Source organism: Castor canadensis, chromosome 10 (genome assembly GCF_047511655.1).
Source record: "Castor canadensis chromosome 10, mCasCan1.hap1v2, whole genome shotgun sequence".
NCBI lineage: Eukaryota > Metazoa > Chordata > Mammalia > Rodentia > Castoridae > Castor > Castor canadensis.
In genome coordinates this window covers 120,643,245-120,662,973 of record NC_133395.1, presented here as the reverse complement: position 1 = coordinate 120,662,973, position 19,729 = coordinate 120,643,245, and the positions used below count along the sequence as shown (strand labels likewise).

The window sequence follows — 19,729 nt, the reverse complement described above, 5'->3', positions numbered from 1 at the left end:
AACCAAAGACAGTGGCTTTCCATGCAGAAAATCATGAAAGAATAAAATGATATTAAGGTGAAACCTGAGGGAGAAGGAGCAGCTTTCCTGTCACCACTACCACCAAACTCCTACTCTCTTCCTGTTTTCTCTAGTGTCTTCTGGCACCTACTTATTTGAGAACAATAAAGAGAGCAGCAGTCATTCACTGAGACAAAGCTCATTCACTGAGATACTTGTTTAATTTTTCTAAACAAAAGACAATGGTTCAATGGATTCTTTCCTCTCATCCTGTCTGATAACCTCTTTGTTAATCCACCTGGAAACAATGCATCCTATCATGTCCACCTGAAATGGAATTATCTTTGCATGAAAAAAAGTCCTAAAATTATAATCATTATCCAAGTCAACCTCATAACACATATATCTCAGGTGATATTTGGAAAAATCTGCTCTTATTTCCAAATAATCTCAGATTCTTCTAAGGTCATTTAACCTTGCATTTGGTGTCTCTGTCCTGTCATCTGCCCAGACTAAGAAATTGCTACATGGCTTTCAATTGGCCACACTTTTTCCTTATTAGATAGGGAAAAGGAAGGACATTCAAGGATAAAATTAAATTTAGAGGGGTTGAGGTGTGGTAGAGCGTATACTTAGCATCCATAAACCCTGGGTTCAATCTCCAACAATTCCAAAAAATATTTGGAAAGAAAACCCATGATGGAAGCTACTAAAGAAGGGATGACTCTTTATGGAAATGAGCTAGGGCTTATGATGGAGATTTCCCTCTGTTGATAGGATTCGTTTAGTTATGAAATGAAGATGCATCAGTAGAAGGGTTTAATTGAACACACACAGCTTGATACACATCACTACCCTGTTTAAAATAGAGAATTTTTATTAAATGGGCCTCCAGCAAAATTCTAACGGTTAGAATTGGGTGGGGGGGCTGCGGAGAAGAATCATTCCCAGAGAGTATACAAGATAGGCTGAGAGATGAGTGAGAGCTAAGATAACACATGCCTGTGACATTTATCAGAACCACCTTCTCTAGGGATCCCTTGAACTCTGCTCAGGAATGGAAATTCTCCAAAGTATGTGAGGCCCTACCATATCTACCTAGTTCTGTAACAACAAGGCTACCACATTTCAGTCATGCCACCTGTAGATGACTTTGTCTTTTCTCATAGATAAAAATGTGAATGGTACCCATTGAGTTGTACAGTGTCCAGTCTACACAGCTGTACCAATGGCCCTGTAACAAATGCTAATCCTTATCCTGAGCTTAAGTCCAGTGATGTTGAGCTCAGTAGTCCTGTGGTTACTTTATTATCCCTGTCACAGAGCCTCCCCACTGCTCCAAATTTTATTGCTAATTTAGGCATTTACTAAAAATTGCAACCAAAGTGCCAGCAAAGGTGGTTTATGGTGCCCATAATTTAAAAACCAGTAGAGGAGATCAATCAGGTTTAACCAGTCCAGCCTTCTACACATGAGCAGTGTACAGTTAGTGGTACATAAAACACAGGAGAGAAAATGAAAAAGAGATTGAATTTTACATTCCACGGTGTCACTGGGTAGTTAGGAGTAACAAGCACGTGCACACATGCATGGAAAGAAGCAGCTGGAGTGAAGGAGCATGTCATAGTTGTTTGTATTGTAGTCTGCTACAAAATGGTGGCTCTTCACAATTTCTTCAGTTTCCATTATGTGTTAAGTTCAAACCATCACTGTTAAAACAGAACAAGCTTTATGTATGATGAAGCTCATCCTGCTTAGCCAGAGATTTCCCTACTTTTAGCACTGAAAATCTTGTGGCCCAGGAAACTCCTCAGCCCTGGGCAAACTAAGACATGTTGGCCAGTCAGTACTACAAAGCAAAATGAAAAACAACCATAGCACAGTTCCAAATAGCAAACTTTAGTCCTTCCCTTACATTTGGTTGATTTGTCTGCAAGTCACATCACAAAAATTAACTCAATCACAGATTATCTAGCTAACAAAAAGAGTAAAAGAAAAAAATAGAAAAGAAATTAAAAATAATCAAGTATTGCATTTTAAAAAGGTTTTCTTGACTTGCAAAAGGTAAAGGGTGTTGTTAAATACTTACCTCTGCACACATCTCATTAAATGCTGGTTTTGTATTTTGTTCAAAGTATGTGCCATTCTTGCTAGTGAACAATTTTTTAACGACTTTTCAATGACTTACCTTTGTAATTGCTTTATTAGTATTTATACAGCAAAGGGAAGCCACATAGAAATGTCTTGGGGGCAGAGAAAAATAAACACTCCAATCTTGTCATGTCGCTGTCTGCTCCAGGGGAACTTGAGAATGGAACATTTTATAGTTTGGGAAACTTGAGAGTAATTGTGAGTGTATTGGGGTCTTCTTGGTGCAGTTTGTATTTTTTTGCAGTTTCAAAAGCTTAGTTTCAAAATGAAAAGACACATCTAAGAAAGAGTGGAGTGGAGTGGTTATACAGAATCATAAAAATAGGAAAAAAAATAGATCCTGCTATTCATTAGTTTGCGTGTGACTCTACAAAGATTTTGGGAGGGTTCCATCAGCCTTTAAAATCTTTTTGTTCTTTTGTGGTTTTTTTGGGTTTTTTTGGTTTATTTTTTTGTGTGTGTGTGTGTTGATTTTTTTGTCCTTTTCAGTTAAAATTAAAAAAAAAACATTAAGTTGGTACCTAGTTGCACAACTTTTTTAGACAAATACTTATAATTCTGCAATTTTTAAGCCAATGTTGCTCACATTGGAAATGTCCAAATCTGTAGATGAGGGTTGCCACAATTTATTCTGCCAAGTGGCCTCTCACTGAGATAACTTACCCCTATCCAGGATGTTTTAGTGAAACAGTAAAAATCAGTACCTCAATTCTCATTTGAAGTGGGGTGGGAAGAAGAGGATGTTTTAAACTTTGGCATTTGGTCAATGAATATTTGATATATTACTTGCATTAAGTCATTTTAATTCTGTTAACCATATCATGAATCCCCAAAGTTGAATGTTTCTGAGAATCGTTTTGTTTTTGCTAACACTTGAACAGTCTTCAACAGTTAGTGGGATTTTGGTTACTGTTGGTTTGGGGGAGGTTGATTTTGTTTTTGTTTTGTTTTTGTTTTAAGTTTTCTTGTTCAATCTTTGCTCAAACCCAAGAACTTTAGCTGCTAGGTTAGAACTCCTGTCTGCTTTCCTGAGCCTTGTTGCTAGTCTTTATGTTATTCTGGTTTGTTCCTTCTTACCCTGCTAACTTCTAGCTGGACTGAAGGGTAAGTGCTCCCCTCTAGCTAGCACAGCTCAGATAATCAGACTAGATTATCTGACACCTGCAATGTGCTTCCCCCCTCTCCTCTTAAATCTTCCTCATGTCTAGACTTTGTAGTAAAACTTTTCATGTTATTTTCCTGACCTTAGGTTTGAAATGTAAGCTTCCATACTTAAACTAGGATGCATGTGATGTGTGCATAATTGCCTCCTCTCCTTGGCTTTCATATTGGCATCAAATGGTCCTCTGAGTAAAGCCAACCATGAACATCTCCTAATTTTTTTTCATTCTAAGAATATTAATTAACATCACAATGAAATGGCAAACAGTGCCATTGATTCATGGAACTCACAGCTACCTGACTGCTTAATGCCTGAAAACAGATCATTTTGCATTTGATACAATTTGTTGTTGCTGTTGTTGTTCTTTCTCTTCTGGATTCCAAATGCAGAATTAGATTAGAATGGTCAGCATACCAATGATGTGGTAACCATGGATACCCTAACAGGAAGGTAGGGGAGGAAACCCAAAGATGTTAACTGAGCAAGACTTAAAGAAATTGCAAAATACAATTAATAGAGTAAATGCATTATTTGAACACTTAAAGAATTCATTCGACCTGGCCTAAGGGTGTGTTCTCAAACAAGATCCAATAGAGGATTAATTTTGAAAGGAGAGCTACAAAAACAATAAATTAAGGACATGATTGAGTCCAAGTACCTTATTCACAAATGCTTTGGATCCACAATCTCACAATGTGAAGGAGGGTTTTGACCTCTGCTCTCAAATGTCATTCTGCTACTCCCCCAGAACAATGACAACAATAACTTTTTCAACACCATTTGTATTTGTATGAACTTTTCTAAAAATAAACCTGTAAGAGAAGAATAATGCCTTAAAACTAGAAAAATATTTCTCTTCACTAGTTATTCATGAGAGTGTATAATTCTTTTACTCATATAAGAAAAAACTGTCCACCAAAAATGTGTTCAAAGAAGACTTGACATTAGAGGGAGCTAGAAAATTTGGTCAAGAGAGCAGGCAAATATGTATTTGAGTATTCTGAATGCTGATTTAGAAGAAGTAGGTCATACCACTCCTCCTGACCTTTTAATAATAGCCCTTTCTTCTAATTCTTTTTGTTTCTTTCTTTTAATTTGCTTTTTTCTCCCTTCCTTTCTTTTTTTTTCTTTTATTTTGCATAAATGTACCCCTGGCTAGCAGACAGACTTTTTTCACCACTCTAAGCAGATACTTAATTTATCTTTATTTTCCTTTGAATGTCTGATGAGGCATTTTTAAAAGCTTACCACAGAATATGAACTTAGTGGGAATTTAGGATTTTGCTGTACTTTTTTTTTCCAAGAATGAAAGAATGGGTGAATAGATGATTGAATGAATTCTGTTCTGAGTGAATTTACATGTATTTGCACAATGCATTGCTATCCTAGTAGATTTGCAAATAGTCGTTTGCCTTAATTCCTTCCTATAGTTTTATCTCATGAGATATTTGCTATATCTTCTTGAATTGTCAACTTGCAATTGCTATGTCACAGGAGTGGAATATCAAAGAATTATTTCAATGTCAACTTAATTTGTGTGGGCCAAAACCACACTATAAATCACATGACTTTTTAATAGGATAGACTCCTATAATAAAGTCCAAGATTTTCCAAACACCATGATATGATCTAAATAGAACATGTTAAATGAAAGTTCATTACTTTGTTAACTATTTTAGACACATCTAACATACTATTCACTAATCACTTGAATATTTTCAGGTCAAACAGTGATTTACACTATGATACATTATTAATTAGTCAAGTATAGAAAATTTATCTTTACTCATTTTGTAGGGAGCATAAAATTAATTCATTCATAAAAATTACAGCAAGGAAATTCAATGAAAATGTGATAATTACAACAGGGAAAACTATAAATCAGCTATTTGGTTTGAGCTCATTGACAAAATCTCTGTGATGATTTTTACTCAAAGCAACTATCTTGCAAAGAATTGTAAAAATGATAAATTATAGATTATGAAAATTACCATCATGGGTTTATCCCCTTGGGTTTATTGTCATGATAGTTTTAAATTCAAGGTTTCTGCAAAATGCAAAGTGGCACGTCACTTCCAAAGAGGCCATCCTTTCTTAGTCATTCACATTAGGTTGGTTGAGTCAGAGGCACACTGAGGAGTGAAGTTATTTCTCAGTTAAGTGGTCCACTGTGTGCTCCAGTGACAGGTAGGAGAGGGCCAGTCTTTTGCTTGCTATGCAGAGCTGAGGCAGTGCACAACATCCCCTGGTTGTTTAACTATGCCAACAAAAACTTCTAGAAAAATCTGTAAACAGCAGCTGCCATCAATCATTGTCATTTCTTTATTTTATGTCTTCTGATGAGGCTGACTACTGTCATTGTTCGTTATTGTCCAAACTATACACTCACTCTTGTACTGTCAAACAGATATGACAAGCACACATTTTCCATATAAGAAAGATACAAAGTCACCTTTTAATTTGCAGTTTGGGTTCACAGATGACTTTAGAGTCACATTAGCTATTCTCTTGCCTCTAGGAGTATCAACAGCCCTAACTAGGCTCTACATTTCAATGATAAAACAGCTACCTCTAACTGCACGAGAGAAAAGAACTCCTTCAATTTATTAACAATATAGTCATAGTTATTTTCAACAGCAGAATTTCTCTTTCACTAGCCCATGAAAATTTCCAAAATGTATTTTTATAAAATAAAGAGATTTGGCCTTTGGTTTCCAACCTCTTAGCTGTTGGAATAAAGGGAAAACCTCACTAAAATAAAAATTTTTGAAAGCTCTATTAGTCCTCCAAGCAAAGTACATTTATTTGGTAGACCTTACTGCAAATCTATTTAAAAATGTGTATGTCTGAAACAAGATCACCTAAGTATGCTCGCTGTTGAGGTAAGAGATATGGAAATTCTTATGTTTTTCCAGTTGTGAGAATGGAAAAAAGGAAACAACTATCAAACTTGAAATGAACCAGCTATCACAATCAATTAAAGAACAACAGAAGTGGCAGGGTGGTCTATTAGTGATGACTCACTTGAATTTTAATAAAGAAGATTAAATGAAAGTTCCAAACCCCATATAATGGTATTACTATAGGAACCACTGTTTTCCCAACATTCCTTAAGTATCAAACCAAAATTGTTTGCAGGCAAACTTGGGGTAAATGTTTTGGTGAGTTTCCACCTGAAAGTGCACCTGCTATCCTTAAGCCTGCCTGTCCATCAACTGGCTTCTGTGTCATGAATACACTGATAGTGTTTTAAGGTCCCTAATGTCATTAGGTACTGATATCATCTTTATTTGTTGAAGTTTAATTTGAAATCTATCTCTTATCCAATGCCGTAAAGGACTTTAAAATCATCATGAAATTAAACCCCACGAATTGAAACAGGCAGTGTTGTTTGAAAGATGTGTTGGATTATGCCCTAGCTTCAGATCCTATAAAATCACATGGCCCATTTTCAGTCCATTTTGAACCCCTGCAACCAAAGCAGGTCTTGCAAACAAACAGCTCTGGAAAAAGTACAGATTAAAGCTGGTTCCTTAAATTAGAGTCAATCCTGGATTTCTTTAACAAAAATTCATGTTAATGAAAAAGAACAGTGGTATGTATCCTCGAAAGCAATTCCTAATCCAAACATCACTGGGGCTTTAAACAGCTACTTTACCCTCCTGATTCTGTTTGCTCAACCCAATGTTCAAATTCATTTTCATTCTCTTGACACAGCCTAAATATTGGCCCAGGAAGTGATCCCAGTGTCCTGAACACAGGAATCGACTCTCATACTTTTGCTCTGGGCTGTTTTCTCCCCTGATACTGTCAACATTGGCATTTCCTTTTCCTTTAATCCACCAATTCCGATTGTTTGTACAGAGGAAAATAGAGTTGCAAACAGCATTTATTTTTTCATGTTCAGCACTGTAGGAGAACAGACTGGGACAGTGCAAGAATGACTATATGGTGTTGCTTGGGAAGCGCCCACAAGTTCTTTGAAACAGAATTTGGAACAGCTGGACCACTGCAGTGTTTTATTTTAAAATAGACAACATATGTAATGCATATGGTCCTAGACATGTATGGAGACACAGGCAGACAATCTGAATGGTATCCAAAGACACCTGCACCTAGAATTCTGTTTCCTTCTATAAGATTTTTTTCCTGTAAGAGCACATGTTCCCACTTTTGGAATTGCAAGATACCATCTGAATCCCCATGTGTGTGGCTCCTTAATAAAGCCAATGGGAAGTTGCCTGGGATGGAGGTGTCAGAGTCATTCAGTTAATAACCACCTTCTAGGGACCTGGCTCCTCCAGGAGCTGCCAAGGAAAATAGCAGATCAGAAATCCCCTGGAAGCACATATTATTTACCAAGGGATTCAGTTGTGTACATGTGCCCTGACCACAGAGAAGTTGGAACATAATCCAGGAGAAACAGAGGCAGGCCATAGGAATTATTTATTCAGGGTCAGAGCAAAACCATAAGGAGAGCTTGGGAAGGACTCCCAGCTTCCTCGAAATTCTATGGCTTGAGAGGCAAGGAAAGATGGAATAATAGCTCTCAGAGCAGAGAGAGGTTTGATTCACAAATAGCTTACAACAAACTGGCCTTGCAAGCACTAAGAAGCCTGCCTGTTTACTCCTGGCTCACATTTTTACTTTATGTCCTTCCAGGCACTTCTCATTCGGCCCTAACAATAGTCTTGAATTCTGTCTTCAATTCACAAATGAGGACAAGTAGGCTCAGAAACATTCAATGCCTGTGTCCTACCACATACCCAGGAATGGCAGATCTAACCTCAAAACCAGTCAATGTAATCCCCAAGCCCTCCCACTTAATTACCTGTTATCCTAGCTCCTATCAGATAGACTGTTGCCAGTGAATTTAGTACAGCAACATTCCATAAAATCAAGAAATCAAAAACATTTATTGATAGAATTAACTTATTGACTTTGGTAAGTAAATCCACTATCTTAACAAATATATATCAAGTGCCTACTGTGTTTGAGGTACTGTGCTAGGTGCTTGGAGTATAACAGACAACAAAAATTACCAAAAATCCCTGCTTAAAAATCATATTCTTTTCACTGATACCTTGAAACAGCATTCCCACCTTACCCTTCCTTCTATTTTCAGATTATAATAAGCTCAGGGAAACTCCTTTAAGTGTTATGGGAGCCAGCCACCCTTCTAAACTCTCTTGAATTTTTGGAACAATTAAGATAATGAGCCTAATTCTGACTAAATGATAATTTTGTGCAAGCCAAAAAAATCCAAGAGCTGCTCGTTTTACTTGCTAGAAATTCTACTACATTAAGCTCCATCCCATGCATGTGAATGTGCAAGGGATCTTAACCATCATTAAACCACAGTCCATGGTGGCAGAAAGGAACCCAAAAGGTCAGTTCATCTTCCACACAAGGAAACTGAGGCACAGAAAGTGAAACAATAGAACCAGCACCTGCCAGCTATTTAAAGACAAGCTCAAACTGGAATCCAAACCTCCAAAATTCAGTCCCAGGCTCATTCTCCCCGTAGACCAGGAAAAAGAAGAAAGAAGGAAAGGAGAGAAAAGGAAATTTTAATTTTGATAATTATTGCAGGAAAAAGAAAACAGGCTGGTTTTACACATACTTTTCTGTAAGCCTGCTTTAAACTGTCAGTAGAAAAGGAAATTTTTCTTTAGATTTATTCATGGCCAAGAATTAGCACATAAAGGCTGTGTTCATTGATGACTTTAAGATGGGGAGTGGGTCTATACCTGGGTTACCCTAGAGGAGCCAAGTTGCCTTTTCAGATCCATTTCCCAAGTGGCCAGCAAGGCAAAACAGGTTATCAGCAAAGCATTCAAGAGGTTCAAACAAATAAAGAGTAAGACACTTGAAACATATGCCATATTTTTTAACAGCCACAAAAAAGCCCTCTTCTCTGGAGCTAAATGACCATTTGTACCATCATAACTGAAGAGCAATAGTCTAGCCCAGCCAAACTGGCAAAGTAAGGCCCTGGCCGATTTGTCAGCTCACAGCCTCTTCGGAGAAATCCGAGAACTCAAGATGCTCACGCTCGCCAAACTGCCTGATCTATCTGTTAAAATTGGGAAACAGGGGGTGGAAGAGGCTTTTTATGAGGATGTAACTGGATGAACAATTCATGTACGCTCCACGCTTAATTTTTGCTGAATTGAGTTGACCTGGGACTGACCAGATGGAGGGGCGAGGGCAGATTCTGTGGGAGGAGACAGAGAAGGGCCACCTGGATGTTCTTATGCCAGGGAGAACTCAAGTTGGAGCAGATTTAAGACACTTGTGGTAGGCCACAGGTAGCACATCCATTCCCACGAGTAGCTAGGTTCATTCCCCAACTCCATCTTCCAGAGTGACAGGAGGCCAAACCACCGGACAGAAAGACTCCGCCTAGGTCGGGCACCCCAATTTCAAAGCACTTTTTGAGGCAGTGAACACAGCAAAGAAATTTCTTGCAGCTTCTGCAACGTGATATCCCTTCCAAAAGCTTGTGTTTTATCATTTTAATGGAGTGATTTGGCTGTTAAAATACGCATTCTTCTACTTGCCGTCTGGAAACTGTTGCTTCTGTGTCTTGGGCATAAGCATCACGTCTTGTTCAAACACTGACCACTTGCTGCTTCTCTAAAAACTGACAGATTTTAAAAATCCAGCACTATGAGGGTATAAATCTGACATGTTGTGTGTTTAGTTTTGAATGATATCCAAATTTAATGAGGAGAAAGTTGCTACCATAACCCAAGCTTCCAACCATACCCTAAGGGGGAAAAAAAAAACCTTCCTGGTATGGAGACCACATATGAAAATATTATTCAGATACCCTTCCCAAGTCAGAAATCAATTTTCCCCTTGCCCTGATAGAATTGCTGGTTTCTGGCAGGTCCCTGCATTCTAGTAAAATGTTGCATGCCAGAAAATGAGTAAAATCCTGCTTGATTTGATACAAGACTCTTTTTTTCATAGTTTGCATATCAGAAAAGTAAGTAAAAATAAGGTAGAGTGAGCTGATTCCTTTAAAAGACCTTTACTCCTACCTCTTCAAGATTTGGTTGTAGTCTCTGAGTTATTTTGCCCATTGAGGATAGTATATTTTAGTTACACATGTTGAGATTAATTATTTAGCCCTTAGGAGGTTTTGCTTACAGCCTCACCCTGTAAGGAAAAGTGTGAATACATGGAGACTATAATTCACAATAAATGGCAGACCTAGCCCTCACTGAGTCAATTTCTGTTTGTCTCTTTTCTTAAGCTTTGCTAACCAAGTAAGCACACCTATAAGGCATTCTCTACCATAAACTAAATTCCCATTTAACTTAATCTCCAAGTCTCAATGAAAATCTTTTTTTTTAATTTTTAATTTTGGACGGTGGGGACTCAAACTGTTTTGTGAAACCAAATTGGCACTGGGAATTTGGAAGAGAAGAACACAAATATTGTCACTTTGCTGAAAATCAGCATAACCCTTTTTTTTCCCCCCAGATAATCCCAATAATTGTAGAGAAATTGCTCTAGAAATAACCACTGGAATGGCAGAATCTATTAAAAACCTACAAAGCTAACTAGGCTATGATAAGCAAAGATCCGATCTGCTTTCAGTGTTTGGTGAAATGCAGGCGAAGTTACGGTCTTGTGCTTAGTTTTTAAAGAACCGCAATGATAAGCACCGGAATTGTGATCATTTGATAAACACATTGATGCCAATATATTTTTGCCTACATACAGTAAACTCACCAGTAAGTGATGCAAGTTGACAATGGGAGGTAAAAAGAATTCTCTTGTTGGTGGGAGGCACTGGGAACTAGCTAACGTTCATAATGCCTAGTACATTCCTGTGTATTTGAAATGTCAAGGAAAATGTGATGTGTTTCTCTAAATTGTGTCTCTCTCTACATGTATAAATGGACAGACGCAGATAGAGCTCAAAAACATGGCATGGATGAATTTATCTCTTCCAACCCCTGTAACTTTGACCACGCTTCCCTCTTTGAGATGGTGCAACGCCTGACTTTGGATCACAGACTTAACGATTCCTATTCTTGCCTGGCAAGTATATTCTTTGGTCTACAGCAATTTAAACATAACATTTCTCAAAATGAAATCTTTTCTACCTATATGTCAGGAGCTCTTTTCTCCATTCCAGAATCTCTGTAACAATTGGAAGTGTGTTGATTTTCTGGGATGAGATAGTTTTACTTCATCAAAGAAACAAAACTGAGTTGGAGGAAGTGCTCAGAAGAGACACATCCCATTCCCCAGCCTCCCCCATCTTACCTTCCCCCTTTTCAGCTGCTGCATGAGACATACTCCCCAGAGGGTAATCCAGTTTGCCACCTGCTTATGGAGAACTTGTGAAAAAATTGCTTTGGTGTCTTAGAGTTTAAGAGCCTCTCCCCCCCATCCCAGACCTGATGCTCCTAGCTCATAAAGGAAAGTATTTTTTGTGTGCCTCTTTTAAAGATCAAAATGGTTTGTAAATAAACTCCACTTCACTTTCCATGAGCTAATTGATTTTGGATTTGTTTATTGGGGGAGGGGGGGTAAGTGGCTTTTTTTATTTCTTCATGATATTCAGAGCCTTTCTTCAGCCTTTGAGAGTTTTTGGTTTCCCCCCCTGGTACATTAGACATTTAGAAATCCAGCTATTCAGAAGAAATACCAACATTTCCTAAAGTCCTATTTTAAACCTAGATTTAAATTAGTTAAATTCAAAGAACTGTTATTATGTCTTTATTGGATTTCTGAAGATACATATTTAGTTTTAAACTGTCAAATCCAAAAGCCTAAAAAAAGACTCCGTGTATTTCCTTCTGCAAACCATAAATTATTGCTTCCTATGATTAATTTCATATTAATCCCACTTTATAGATGGGAAAGGGGAGGGAAATGATAAAATGACTTGACACAGGAAAATTTTCATACTCGACTGCAAACATGGAAGTCAGTATATCTGCGTGGTATTAATACTACACAATTAACTAAAGTTAGCTTATTATTATTAATAGATATATAGCGAAAACCTTTTCCTTTTCTAAGTTACATGGCTCTAGCCTAACTCTATTTTGGATAATTTTTCTTTTAAACTCCTTTATTATTTTAGTACTAGAAGCCAAAATATAAAAAGCAGTATATAAAATCATATTAAAATAGAAGTGGGATTCTGGAGGATTATTTATTAATCTGTGGCTCATACATGAAACATTAATTATCTCAGGTTTAGAATGCCTTCATTGGAAGACTCTGAACTTTGCCAAATTGGAAAGGAACATATCATTTTGACTTTAAATAAAAAAAGCTTACCTTGCATTGCAAGGCAGTTTTTTCCGAAATGTGTTTCCTACCATTATGCAATTATTCATGTAATTATAAATTGCCTTTATGAAAATTGTAAGAGTATGCATCAGAACTTAAATCATTCCCTTTTGTGTATAATTCCTAGTCTGTTTAGGAATTTTTTTTGAAGATGTATTATTTTCAAGACGTTTTTCACATCACTGTTTTTAAAACAATTTTCTCTTATTTTGAAATTTATCACAAAGAATAATCAGTAATGTCCTCTAAAAATTAAAGCAGAAATAAAATATTGAAGTTTATTTCCCATTAGTTACTATAAACTTAAAGATATGGTCCAAAAACCAAAATCAATTATGAAGAGACTGAAATAGCTTCCTGCCCTGTTTGTATACCTGTATCTATTAATCATCATTCCAGAATTTCCAAAAAATAACAGAAATTAAAAAGACCATGTCTCCTGCCTCTATATATTCCATTTTCTCATTATTATAATCCTTTTTTTTCAGTTGGTTTTGGAGACCGACCAGCAGGGATACATAAATTTTTCTGTGTCTTCGACTCAGTTCCTAATTGATATTTCTTCAACTCTTTTCAAAGCAGCTATTTTGGCATCTACAAAAGACTTGGTGTCATCTGAGTCGTAGAAAATATATTTTAATCTTTCACAGCAGTGTTGTTTCTAAGATTTAGCATTTGGGGTAGCAGATGGAGTGGCAAAGAAGCTGCCTATAGGGCAGCCCACTGCCTCGACTACTCTCCCGCCCTCTGCAGTGACTTATAATTTGAAATAGGAAAGATGCCGTCTTTCGTTGGATGCATCACTGAGCTGCATGTTGTCAATTGAAGATTCCAGGATCCCTAATACAAGATTAGAGTGTGTCAAAGGCCTCTCTTGCTACACTCCCATGGCCTTTCCCTATGCTCTAGTCATTTCTCTTTTTGCCCTTTGTCTCCTGAGATGGAGTAGTAGTCAAAGTCGGACTCAGAGGCAACCCTCTAAGTAGAATTAAGTTTATATTTAAAGCAGCCCTAAATTTCCACATTACAAAGTACCACCTCAGTTGGTTTATTTCTTGCTTCATGCAGCTTTGAAACCTGAAAAATATGACTTGATTTCAGGCTCTTCCCAAGGGTGACCGCAGGTGGCAAGTCACTTGGCCTATCTGAGTGCCTGTTTTTCTAAGTGCGTAACAGACATAGTGACTTGTATACCACCCAAACTATTCTTAATCAGAGATTCCACCTGGATTCTCTTTTGTAGCAGAGTTTGGGCTGGTTTTATAACAAGCAAATAAGTAATAAGAAAACAAATATTAATTGCCAGGAGGAAAAAATAGAAGTGTAAAACGGGCCACATGAAACTCCTCTTAGTTTCATTGAATCAAGTCTGCTTCACAACTGGAAAATTTAGTCAAGCTGTTCTCTTTGGAGAGTCATGTTATTATCTTCATTTTAAAATTTAAAAAGACTTCTAAAGTGGAAAGATTTCAAAAGTCCTGACATGTATGTAGACCAACTCATGTTTCTTCATGCTCCAAAGTAGAGACTCTAGAATAAGGCAGAGCTGGGTTTGAGTCCTGCCTCTGTCATGTATTATCTATGTGAGTTCCTTAATTCAGTTTTCTATTTCCTTCTCTGTAAAATTAATATAAGCCAACCTTGTCTATCTTACAAGGTTACTAGAGGCTCAACCAAAAGTTCTTTGTCTAACCAAAAGCACTACACCAATTTAAGATATTGGTGTCAAGATTTTCTCTTATCAGTGACCAAGACTTTGCCTCAGTCCCACCCCAATTCTCCTTCAAGGTGCAAGGTTCAGTGCTGCAGCCCTGTTCTTTCTAGAATCCTACTGCCTACTGAAACAGCTCCTCCCCTTACTAAAAATTCCATTTTGTCCCTGCATTCACTTTCCTGCCCATATAGCAGTTAGTAAGCATTAGTTCTGGCTGTTTTTTAGTCCCCTTCTCTAGCAGCTCTGCAGAAAACAACCTGTATTTAAAAGAAAGTCTTTCCTCTATTCCCCATACAGGGCTGGTTCAGTCCTGGCCAAGTGTTTGTATTAGATGAGTATTGCGCCCGAAACGGAGTCCGAGGGTGTCACCGACATCTCTGCTACCTCAGAGACTTGCTGGAACGGGCAGAAAATGGCGCCATGATTGACCCCACCCTTCTTCACTATAGCTTTGCCTTCTGTGCATCCCATGTCCACGGGAACAGGTAAGATGGGGTCTGGAGGTAGTCTGCAAAAACAAAAAAGAAAGAGAAAGAAAAGAAAATGAAAAAAAAGAAAGTGGTAATGGTTTGTGACGACTGGTTCTGCTTTTAGACTCATCACTAATTTTCTGTCCATCCCTCTTCCCTTAGGAGTACACACATACACACATATACACACACACACACATACACACACACAATTCTTACTTAATTTCTTCTCCTTAAGAAGCCCCAAAGAAATGGCAAACAGGACTCAAGTTAGGTGAAACCAATCTGGGTGCAAATCATGGTTCTCTTTACTAGGAATGACTCTGCTTGATAATTAAATACTCTGTGCCACTATTTTCCCATCTGTAAAATGGGACTGATATTATCCTCATAGGGTTGTGGAGAAGATGCAAGTAGATATTAAGAGCTAAGCAAAATGCCTGAAATAGAGAGGCATAGTAGTACATACTTGTAATCCTACTTACTCAAGGATGTAGATACGAGGACCATGGTTAGAGGCCAGGGCCCAGACATAAAATGCAAGACCATATCCAAAAACTAAGTAAAGCAAAAAGTGGCTGTATTTATGGCTCAAGTGGTAGAGCACCTGCTTAGCAAGTGTGAGGCCCTGAGTTCATACAGAACATGGGAAGATTTCAATATATATTTGCCTTCATTGTTACCATCCTTCATTCCACAAATATTTAATGCTTGCTTATTCAGTGTCAGACTCTCTGGTACATATTCAGTATACATGGTGAATAAAAACTAGACACCAAATAAGGGCAGAATTGTATTAATATTGGTGCTCTGGGGAAGAGGGATAAATCACACAGTAGAATTTGATAAGGAGCATGACTCAGATGGAGTGGCAGGATGGCAGGGAGACCTCCCTGAGGAAGTGGTGCTGGAGCTGAGAACTGAAGCTCGCGTAGGAGTTGAGGGTTCCAGGCAAAAGGAACAGCATGTACAACTGTCCTGTGGAAGGAGGAAGCCAAGTACATTTTGAGAACTAAAGCAAGCTAGGTGAAGCTGGAAGGCAAAGATGCAAACGACACTTACAATGTAACCATTGAGGTGGGAAAACTTCAGTGATCACAGTCTAACCAACCCCTCATTTCAAAGATTTTATAGACAAGACCAGAGCATCAAGTCTCCTGATTCTGTACTAAGTACTCTTTCTCTTTAGCCCTTGCCCAGCTCCTAAAGAAAATGATCCATGTTCTGAATAATGCAAAGCAGCAAATAATTTAAGAACATTGCCATTTGGCTCTGGAGATATGGAATAAATTTCTACGCTGCCACAGCCAGCTTACCATCCCAAAGTATGTAGTTTGACATTAGTGTAAAGATAAGTCTACATTATCCCAAAGCACCCCAACCAACAGCCAGAGGAGGCACACCCAGAGGAAAGCTAGGTGGCTTTGAAAAGCCACCCCAGATGAACAAGTTGTCAGTTTGGAGAAATCCACGTAGGGAAGAATCCCAAACGGAGTACCTTGCTTTTAAATCAGAATTATTCCTCCTCGTCTTTGCAAGCCCTATAGCTCTCAGATATACACAGAATTGCCCTGTGTTTTCTCTCTCTCTCCACTGCGGGTCGATTTTTATGAAATACATTTAGTGCTGGATAACAATAGCTTCGTAGATAGGTTTGAATATTTCACAGGCAACAAGGTTATTTTTGTCTCCTATTGTTATAAGATTTGGGTGGTCCAGCATATGACCTTTTATCTGCATAAAAGATACTCATGAAAACTCTGATACCTGGGGTATATCTGTGCATAGTTCTTCTTTTTATAACTATGTACACTTTGATGACTATCTGTTACAGCCTCTTGGACTGAATTCTTTACAGGGAGAGAGAGAGAGAGGAGAGAAGTTGTATTATATTCTCTGGGTTGTCACAGTGTATTCTACATATGTTACTGAATAAGAAAGTGTTATAAAATAATGAAGTGTTTTTGTAAACTCCCTGGTAAACATCATCAGGAATTATGATACACATTGTCTGGATTTCATATTGTAAGGCTGCCACTTTGATTCGCAGTTAGGTTTATACATCTTGTCATGGAAACAGTTTTGGATTTCTTATTTTCTTTTCGGTTCTGATTTTCCTTATGCAAGTTTGCAGCTTTTTTTTTTTTTTTTTTTGCTTATTATTTTAGTTTGAATGCATTTGCTTTTGCTTTTTGATGCATCCTGTTTTTCTTTCTTTTGTTTGTGCATGCATGTGCGCCCTTGGTTCTCCTCTGGCTGGTCACACTCTGTGCATGTCTCATGCCACCACCCCCTCTCAAAAGTCAACAAATGCATGTGTACCTTAGTGGGTTGCTACCATATACCGACTCTGAAGGGAGCAAAACTCCCTCTTCACCTGAACCAGAGGCTAAAAAAGATACCAAAAGAGAATCAAAAAAAAGAAAAGAGTCCAGAATCCAGTCAAGTCAAGAATCTAAAAGGTAAGAAGTCATGTGTGTATTGGCTTGTGTTTTGTAATACCTCTGACCTTTCCCCATCCCTCCACCCATGCAACCACTTCCCCTTTTGTAAGCAGCAAGCTTTGTGCCTCTCTGAGTTCTTTTCCTTTAAAGGTTTTCAAAGGTGCAATTTTTGAATAAAAGGTCCTAGCAATGAGCAAAAATATGGTTTGTTGTTGAATCTGAATTAGGTGTTTAATGATTTTTAAAACATATTCACATTGAAAAGACTAATTGAGCAATATGTAAACAAAACTGTGAGTCAGATTGCTTTTTTAGAGGCATCTAGTGAGGACCTGGTACCTTATCAAGTCATTCATAATAAGCAACCCATGCTTTATCATTTAAAGTTATGTTTAAGGAGCAAACCAAATGGGTTGGCATCAAGTAAATCTATATTTCTAGTAGTTCTATCATTTTCAGCAAACTCCCTTCAGTTCCACAATCATGTCATAAAAAGAAATACATCTCAAATAATGATTTATAATAATGATACAAACTAAAGCCTATTACTAAATTAACGGTCATTCGTAGAATTGTTTATATAATGATGTCATCTTTAAGGTACTTTTACATTGTATGGTTTTGTTTATCTTGTCCTGTTTCCTGTGCCCTTTAGGAATGTTCTCTTTTTAATTGATAAACTGGCAAATTGGTGACCTTCCTTTTTAGATCATATTTACTCATTATTTCCAGTGTTATCCTTATGTCTTTTGTCCCCTTCCCTACCTTTGCCTCAAATTAACACCGACATTTTAAAGTTTGGTTGTTGCAGTTTTGGAAGTGATAACCCTGATTCTGACCCTGCCAAACTACCCCAAATACATGAACATGTATGCCCTACGCTTCAGTAAGAGTTTATTCATATTTCCAAACCTTGAAGTGTATACAATTCACTTGTAGAGACAGCAAATGAAAATGGAAACTTTTGCTTTCTAGAAAACATGGCAAGCTGTCACTCAGAATATTCAGGTCTGATAGTGAAGGTCAAGAAAAACTCTGACTCCATGTGGCTACCCATCTCCCTCATGGCAGCATATAAGGATGTAGGTTAAGTGTACTTTCTATTTATGTTTTACTCTGGGAGTCAGATGAAAAACAAACAGTAACTTGCAGTCAGTAACAAAGTGCACAGAGATTGTTGTGGGTGCCTAAGGAAGCCATTGCGGCTGCTGTCCAAGGTTCTGCTTTTAAATGCTCAGCATCCAAGCAGAGAAGCGAGCAAATGGCTACTGTTGAAAGGCAACCCTGGCTCAAGAATGGCCTCTTTCCTATGCCGTGACAAGCTATGCAAAGGGATCTTGACTGGTGCTTTGACAGGGTCTATGTTTGCATTGCACTTCTTAAATAAGGAAGAAATCATCGAGAGTGCTTTTCAAGCATTCTCTCATTTGCTGTGAAGACCTGAGTATAGACACTGTTCTTCATAAATGTAGAAGTATTTTATCCCATTTCTGTGCCTCAGTTTTCTCACCTGTAAAATGAACAGACTGAATCACAGTATCTGTAATGTCCCTTTAACCTCTAAAACTTTAGAGGGTTACAATAAAAGATGAAATAGACCATAGTCAGGTTTCATAAACAAGTTTCAATGAAAAGAGGTTATCAAGACCATTTAGTAAGTACTTGACAAATGCCAAGAACTATATGAAGTGCTGTTGACATATTTTACCCATTTTTGTCTTTATTATATCCTTGTGAGATAAGTATTATTATTATCCTCCTCCAGTAGCCTGAGTACAGATAAATTCAGGCACTTTCCTGAAGCCCAATAACAAATAGTGATCTGAGCCTGACTTGAGCATGAGTGTTCTAACCACTCAACATCACTGCCCATCCAGAATCATCACTGAGATGCCATTTGCTATTTGTTTCAACATTTCCCGGTGAGATGCTACAACACGCATCAAAATTACTTGATGAGTTGTCCATTTTTAGCCTGACGATTTCAAAAATCAGTATAGTCCACCCAATCATTGTAGCCTATGGAAACAGCTGGAGTCTAGGTGGAGTTTTGGACCACCTACTTAAAAGCCTTGGTACTGGGGAAATCATGTTCCTAACTTCTTTGCCTGCATGACCATGATTTGACTGTGGAGATGTCATCTGTTCCTTAACCCAGAGTAAAAAAGGAATTCACACACCGGGATTTTAGCTCAGTGGTAGAGCATTTCCATAGCACACGTGAGGCCCTAGGTTTGGTCATTAGCACTGTAAAAAAGGAACAAGGAAGGAAGGAAGGGAGAGAATGGAGAAAGGGAGGGAGAGAAGGAATGCTTTAATTCATAACTCATGTTAACAAATGATTGCCCTTTAACTGAATTTAAAGGCCATTCCCATTGTCATGTCACAACCAGCTTCATATTAGGTAAAGAAATTTTTATCTAATATTAATTCAGCATCCCCAAAAGTTAAAAGCAGAGCCATG

General features: G+C 37.8%; 1 protein-coding gene across 12 annotated transcripts in view; it reads left to right on the top strand.

The window, feature by feature from the left end:
- Cadps (calcium dependent secretion activator) overlaps positions 1–19,729 on the top strand; it is a 450,183-nt gene that overhangs the window by 303,929 nt on the left and 126,525 nt on the right. For all 12 annotated transcript variants that reach the window (XM_074044111.1, XM_020172817.2, XM_074044112.1 and 9 more), the window contains exons 12-13: positions 11,235–11,371; positions 14,649–14,836. In XM_074044111.1, coding sequence (XP_073900212.1) covers positions 11,235–11,371; positions 14,649–14,836 — 325 coding nt within the window. The remainder of the gene's footprint in view (positions 1–11,234; positions 11,372–14,648; positions 14,837–19,729) is intronic.